Here is a 7,865-nt window from a genome sequence, read left to right as displayed (position 1 = left end):
ATTATTCCATAAAATTATTTCCGTAATGCTCCCATATATGATCAACTAGTGCATTTCGAAGTAAGAAATGATTCTCTTTATTTTTTATTTGTAGATTACGAAGCAAAAATTGTTGAAATCGGATATCCTCATAATATACCCGCTGATAGTTTGATATCATCAAACAAAAAAATCCTTGATCTTTTAAACGAAAGTACAACAAGTAGGGAAAAAGGTCATGGGATGATTGAATTACGACTGCAAAATGAAGCAAAAAAGTTAGCTTTTAAAGAAGTAAAAGAGGAAAATAAAATATTGCTAAAAAACTTAGCTTCTATCGATGATGTTAATATTCGTGAATACATTTGATCTGAACAAGAAAGAATCGTACGAAAAAGGCGTCAAAAGCAACAACAACAATCATCTTCGGTTACACAAAATTTGTTTGGGCAATATTTTGGAGATTTGAGAGGTTCTTTACCAGACTATTAGTGTTGTTATAATATTATGTCTTCATGTGTCTTTTTAATAAGTTTTATTATGGTTTTTTGTAATATTCTTGTTGTTTAATTCTAGTTTTAAAATATTATAAATCTTGTTTTAAAATTTTTATTTAATTTCATGTGTAAAACTTAAATTTATAAAACAAATTTGAATATTTATGAGATATAAAAGTTTTAAGAATTAAAACAATAAACAAAAAAAATATTTAAGAATTATAAATATGATGTATAATTGTAAGGACCAAAATGCAAATAAAAAGATGAAACTTCAAATTTGAAGTTTTGAAGTTTCTTTTTGAAGAGCAAAACACTCTATATTTAGAGTTATAGAGTTTCTTTTAGAGATGTTCTCGAGGGCAGAGAGTGCCCTTGTACGTTCCAAATCTCCACTAAATAAAATACATTATTTTGTTGTAAAAAAAAGAAGACATTAATTACTTTTTTTCTTGTACTAATATAGCTATTAATTTAATTTATTGTTTTGCTTTGCCGTTTACGATATCATTTATACGAGGTATGAATCAGATTTAATGAGATACGGTACTGGTAGAACGAATACCACAAAACTAATTCAATGTGTATGGACTATTTGCGATATATATAACTTGAATACAACTAATTATTTTCATCATGGTATCTGATTTTCCTGTATAATAAATAATAAGCACATTTAAGAGATTTTGTCAACGTCAACAACTTATTCAAACGCGAATTGTCTGGAAGCACCCGTCATTGTTTTCCAAAGCTGAACATTTAAGCCATCTTCAATGGGTAGAAACTCGAATCTCATTTTAGTTTCTTAACATAAGTTTTAATATTAAAAAAAGAACCAATGAAAGAGTAACAAATATTAGAAGAATTTCACAAAACTCTCTTGAAACTTTTAAAGAAGAAACTTATCTCTTCTTTACAAGGAAACAAATACTTTAGATTATACTTCAATAAGAACGAGAAATAAAAGATGAGTATAGTTAACATTTTGGGTCACTTACTGAAATGGCATAATTCTTAAATCTTTCAAATATATGATTACAAGTTTTAAGTTCTAAGAGATTTCAGATTTCTACTGAAAAGCAAAAAAAAAAAAAAAGTTACGAAATATCAAATATACACACTTTTTTGGTTTAATTTTTATAAACACTTGAGACATGCATGCATAATTTACATGACAATACTAATCCAAAATGGTGTTTCAGACTTGTGTTTACTATATGTGGAAGGAGAGGAATGAGCGCAGACACCAGACAGGCTTTCGTACGGTAGACCAAGCTATTCAGATCGTTGATAAAGCCATACGGAACAGGATCAACTCTCTTCGATATAGGGCGGATCATAGATTTTCATAAAGTATTGCTTCTTTGTATTGCCTCATCATATATATAGTTTCCACATTTTTTTGTAAATGCCTATTATTTTATTCCTATCGATAAATTTCACATTTCATCCAAAAAAAAGTAATACAAAACTAGTTTGAATTTCAGTTCAACAGCTGTGATTACTAAAAACTGTTAAATTATGTGGACATATATTATCTTGAACAGTCTCATTCGACTGACCACAAACTATAACTACTAACATTTTTTCTCATATATTTCAATGTGGGGCACTCAAGCCAACCGTGTTTTGATTATTCCAAATATAATAACTTTATAGTAATATGTCTCATGCTAAAATCCATGAAAGCAGAACGTCGTTTATATAAAAATAAATAAAAGTTTCGTAAAAGTATATATAAAATACAAGTTACGATCATGATAAAGTATTTCACAGGGATTCTGCATGTCTTCACCCTTTTTCACATGGCTCATCAATCGCGAGTCTCACGTTCTGGACTTGTGTATTTTCTCGTCTACCACACATACATGCAAAATCTCAAATTTGAATCCAGATTATGACACGATCGTCTCCCATCTACAGTTCGGGTTGTGCAGTGAAATATTGTTTTTGAGTTATTAGTTAAGTGACTCCAAAGGATGAGTTGCCTAAAAAGGGTCTTTTAGTATATTCTGATATCCAACGAAGTATGCAAGGAATCTATCTAATCGAATCTGATTATTGAAGATTTCCTATTGGTGATTAAGCTGTGATGGCTCTTGAGGCTTTTTAGCTTAATTATAAAGTCTTTAAAGTCAATTTATTTCCAATCAGGTTTTAGACTCTTTAAAGTCTTCAAAGCTCTCTTTAAATTTCTCACAGCCAAAATAACTGATTTTACTCTTTACTTTGTTTGTTTTTCTTAAAGCCACAATTTGATGTTTTTAGTATTTCTAAAGTCATATTAAAAAATTTAACAGAAACAATTTTAACAGCCACATTAAATTTAAAAGCCTTGACAGCAAAAGTCTTCAAAATCTCAAACAATCAGAGGCCTTTTTAATGTGGCCATCGAGTTTCCATTATTCTTTTTCTCCCGAATTAGCCTACATATCTTCAAAACGAACCGTAATAAACCGATAAATCTACATCACGTTATGTATTATTCCCATGAATTTTGACATTACAATACTTTTTAGTTACCATACTTTTTAGTTCTACAAACCCAAAACAAAAGAGAAAACTGTACACAGAGACAAATTATATGTAATTATACTTTCCAACATATATTCCACTTAAATTCAACCAATAAGAGCATGCAAAGAACGGGAAAATGAATGCTCTTGAGTGATGGGTAGTTACGGTACTTATGGTGTTAGGGCAACATTATCGGGCACAAAATTTGGTCCTTAAGGAGAGGGGACCCACAAAAACACCAAAACCGAAGAGGAGAAGTCGTTAAATAAGAGGTGTTTTGGCGGGAAAAGTGCCAATTTCGACCCCAACAAATTTCAGTCATGCCAAATACGACCCGAACAATTGATGAGTGCCAATTACGACCTCAACTCAATTATAATTAAAAAAACTACCTGAACTTCTTAAAACGTGCTTAAATCTACATTGACTTTAACAGAAGTTAGTCAACCGTTAACAAGATAAAACGACGTTATTTTGATATACGAGGAAAAATGTCAATTTCGACCCCAACACTCTCAGTCGTGCCAAATAGGACCCAAACAAATGGTCAGTGCCAAAAACGACCTCAACTCAATTATTATTTAAAAAAAAATTACTTTAACTTCTTAAAACGTGCATAAATCTACATTGAATTTAACAAAAGTTAGCCAACCATTCACAAAATAAGACGACGTCGTTTTGATATATATATATATTTTAAAATATGTTCATTCCGGGACTCAAACCTATGCCGGGATATCTTTTTAAATGGGCACACTAACAACTAGACTAAAGTAATTTTTTGAAATATTATTACAAATTGAAATTCTTCATTATATAAACTATTATTCCTCTTCATCTTATCCAATTTAAAACTTTGGTGATTGCTTTATATACTTCAGTTATTGTTTAATATGTTTAATATTTTGTACAAGATATCTTAGTGAAAGAAAGATAAAAGGCCTCTTAACATTTTTGAAGAAAATATCAAAAATATATAATATTAACTTTGAAAAATTAAAAAAAAATTCTACTTAAGTTTGAAAATTAAAAATAATTTGTATAAGAAAATTTTATAAATAAATTCAAAGTTTTAAGTATATTTAAGATCGTATTATAATAAATATTTTATTATCTATATTTTAGTAAGATATAAGTTTATTAAAGATATGATAAATAAAAAACATGTTAATGTATTTATATAAATCAGAAAAAAAATTATCACCAAAATTATAAAATTAGATAAGATAAAGAAGAATAATAGTTTATATAATTTCAAATTTGTAATAATATTTCAAAAAGTTATCTTTATCCAGTTGTTAGTGTGTCCATTTAAAAGGGTATCACAACACGGTTTGAGTTCCGGAATGAACATATTTAAAATATATATATATATATATCAAAACGACGTCGTCTTATCTTGTTAACGGTTGACTAATTTCTGTAGAGTCAATGTAGATTTATGCACGTTTTAAGAGGTTCAGGTAGTTTTTCTTAAATTATAATTAAGTTGAGGTCGGTTTTGGCACTGACCATTTGTTCGGGTCCAATTTGGCACGATTGAGAGTGTTGGGGTCGAAATTGGCATTTTTCCTTGTATATTAAAACGACGTCGTTTTATCATGTTAACAGTTGACTAACTTTTGTTAGAGTCAATGTAGATTTAAGCACATTTTAAGAAGTTTGGGTAGGTTTTTCGAATTATAATTGAGTTGAGGTCGTATTTGGCACTGATCAATTGTTCGGGTTGTATTTGGCACGACATAAATTGTTGGGGTCGAAATTGGCACTTTTCCGGTGTTTTGGCTTGGTCCTTGTACTGTTCGCGGGCCCCACTGACACGTGGCGGCCCGCGATTAGTTTGTTTCTATCTTTTTTTTTCTTTTCAGTCGAAAAAAAAAAATTAAGAACCTTTACCGATAATGTTGCCCTTAGACTGTCCAAAAAAAACAGTTAAAGAGTTCTTCCCGTACAATGTCTTAAAAAGCCAGTCGCATTATAACCTCTCAAAACCAAACACACGCATCTATCACACGATCTCTTCTTCTCTGACGTATAATGGTAGTCTGACCAAAGATTTTCAAAAAATATAATGGGGAAAACAAGCAAGTGGATTCGAAATTTCTTAACGGGAAAGAAGGAGAGATCAAAGGAAAAGATTATCCAGAGTGAGTGTGGTGGATTCACTTCACCGGTTCCAGGTATTCCTAAAGAGAAACGTCGATGGATTTTTAGACGTTCTTCTTCCACTAGACCACCAGTTTGTGCTTCTACCCTCAAAGTTTCATCTCCACCGGTTCAACCGTCACTGCCTCCACCGCCACAACCATTTGAGGTCGCAAACGTGGACACTGAACATGATGAGAACAAGGGCGCGGAGATTGCAATGGCTGTTGAAGAATTTGCAGCAGTGAAGATTCAGGCCTACTATCGTTCCCATTTGGTGAACACTGAAAAAACGAAACTCCAAAATATCTTTTTCTCCTTTTTTTTCTGGCCTCAAATTAGTTCTAACGGAGCAGTTTTAAACTTTTTTGGGGGCAGGCGAGGAAAGCATTAAGAGCCTTAAAAGGGTTAGTGAAATTGCAAGCACTTGTGAGAGGTCATTTAGTGAGGAAACGAGCAACAGCTACACTTCGATGCATGCAAGCGTTGATTACACTTCAGGCTAAAGCTCGAGAACAGAGGATTCGTACGATAGGAGATTCAACACCAAAATCCACAAATCCAAGAACACCGATTCATAAAACCCGGATCAGTGACATTTACCACGTAATGGATCTAACCCAGATCTCAAAATCCAATCTTGAAAACATCCGGATCCTAAAGTTTCTAAACTTTGACTCCTCTGTTTCTGTTCTTGCAGGAGAATGACGAGAACATCGAGAATGTGGAAATGGAGATTCAGTCCAAATTTTACTCTCCGGCTCCTTCTATAACCGATATGAGTCCTAGCCATTTCGAGGATTGTAACTCGTTCAGCAGAGCTCAACGCAGTCCTCAGTGTTTCGGATTCAAAGAGTATTACAATGGAGATACTTTGTCTTCTTACGGCTATCCTCTCTTCCCAAATTACATGGCTAATACTCAGTCTTCTAAAGCCAAGGCTCGGTCTCAGAGTGCGCCGAAGCAGAGACCTTACGAGATGTACGAGAAGCATACGAGCGCGAGGAGAAGATCTAACGTGGAAGCACCGAGGAACGGTGTACTTAAGGCCGTACGGATGCATAGAGCTTCATCTCAATTAGGAAAGGAAAGTCAACATGAGTATTATCCGTGGATGGCGACTAAGTTCCATAGATCAAACATTTCGCTTATGGCGAGTGAGTGCGGATCTACCAGTACATTTATGACCAATACCAACTACGGTAGAGATGTTGATGTGAGTCCCGAAATATTACTTGTTTCCCAGGAAAACATTATTCGTGATAAGATTTGCTACAAATGTTAATTTTATTTTTTTCCTTGTTCTTGGTTATGTGGTTGTTGCAGGTTCAGGGGAACGTGCAACAAGCGTGATTTAGAAATTCTTAAGTGATATGAGATATTACTGGAAAAAACATAGACCAGTCTAGAAACTAAAGAATGGTTCAAGGAAGAACAAAACCTCTATATGTAGTATAAGAGATATCTCGTCTTAAATCTTGATTCTTGCTTTTCAACTTTACAATTCTCACTGACGTTTTGATATTTTTGGATAATTTGTTAGTGTTAGTCAAATCCATGTTCCTAAGAAGAAGAAAAAAAATCTACTAGTGTGGTGCTGAAACGAGGGCCAGCACCAGGGGGTTGGTATATCTGACATTTATTCGATTTCACTAGGTCGCAAACTAGATAATAAAGAAGAAAAATGAAAAAGAATTAACAATTCTAATAAACTACCAAACGAGGTTTTAGTTTTATTTCCGATTCTTTATTTCATCAACTTAACCAACTCATAATTCCCCTCATAATGCCCATAACTTTAGGTAATATTCAAAATTTTCATATCAGTACTTTTAAATTGCAAGAACTAGATTTTGAGCCGCGCTTTTCAAACGCATGTTTTTTGGCTTATATTATAATACATAGTCTTCTTATATCGAAAAATATAACTTTAACAGTTATATAATCTACGAATTAGTTTATTTGAGATTTTATATGTACACTTTTACGTAAGTTTCTTTTAAGCATGAGAATTATATCCGGATCAATAAAACAAACCGAACCGACCCAAAAATATAGGTTTAGTTCAGGTCCAGAGAAAATAACTTATTGGGTTTTTTTTGGACCCGCATGTCTTTGTTTGAGTTCGGGTCCTACCCTACACCCGATCATAAATATGTTGTGTTTCCGGTATTATGGATATTTTTTTTAAGTTTTTGGTTTACGATTATAATTTTTGATTTCAGGTAAATTTTCAAATTAAAAAAAAATGGGTATTTGGATAAAAGTTTGGGTATTTTTCAGTTCATCGTGTCAGATTTTGAATAAGATCTTGAATTTTTAAGTATTTGAATTTTTTTGGGTATTTGTTTGGAGTTTCAAGTACTTTTCGTATTTCGGATATTTTTCAGATTTTTTAGATATTTCAATTTTTTTTAGGATCCTGAATACCCGAACAAATGTGGACCCATTACTTCCATATCAGGTCCAACAACCTTTTGATATAGATTTTTAACGTTATTGTACAAAAACATGGTTGATGAAATATTTTTCTGAGTAAAAGTATCATAAGGAAAAATATTAGGATCTGTAAAAAATATTTAAAATATTGTATAGTTCGAATGATTAATGCTATTACCAAAACAATAATAAATAGTTATACATGACTCCAACAACTTTTTTATATTAGATTTTTTAAGACTATTTCCCTTTTAATAGTGTTGATTCGTTTTTAAGTGAAAAGTATAT

The 7,865-nt window shown here is 32.1% G+C and overlaps 1 protein-coding gene across 1 annotated transcript; it reads left to right on the top strand.

Annotated features, from left to right (window-relative positions):
* The first annotated feature begins 5,012 nt into the window (after positions 1 to 5,012).
* LOC106300424 lies at positions 5,013 to 6,573 on the top strand. Its single transcript, XM_013736563.1, has 4 exons — positions 5,013 to 5,415; positions 5,517 to 5,744; positions 5,839 to 6,354; positions 6,465 to 6,573. Exons 1-4 carry the CDS (start codon positions 5,065 to 5,067, stop codon positions 6,489 to 6,491), a joined length of 1,122 nt encoding a protein of 373 aa, XP_013592017.1. The 5' UTR covers positions 5,013 to 5,064; the 3' UTR covers positions 6,492 to 6,573.
* Positions 6,574 to 7,865: the final 1,292 nt, after the last annotated feature.

The sequence above is a fragment of the Brassica oleracea genome, chromosome C1 (assembly GCF_000695525.1).
Source record: "Brassica oleracea var. oleracea cultivar TO1000 chromosome C1, BOL, whole genome shotgun sequence".
Taxonomy (NCBI): Eukaryota; Viridiplantae; Streptophyta; class Magnoliopsida; order Brassicales; family Brassicaceae; genus Brassica; species Brassica oleracea.
This window is presented reverse-complemented; position numbering and strand designations above follow the sequence as displayed.

Bases quoted from the DNA above. Each gene is read 5' to 3' on its own strand.
- LOC106300424 (XM_013736563.1), top strand. From the start codon at position 5,065: ATGGGGAAAACAAGCAAGTGGATTCGAAATTTCTTAACGGGAAAGAAG. The intron at 5,745-5,838 runs GTAATGGATCTA...CTGTTCTTGCAG, and splicing joins GGATCAGTGACATTTACCAC to GAGAATGACGAGAACATCGA. The intron at 6,355-6,464 runs GTGAGTCCCGAA...TGGTTGTTGCAG, and splicing joins ACTACGGTAGAGATGTTGAT to GTTCAGGGGAACGTGCAACA.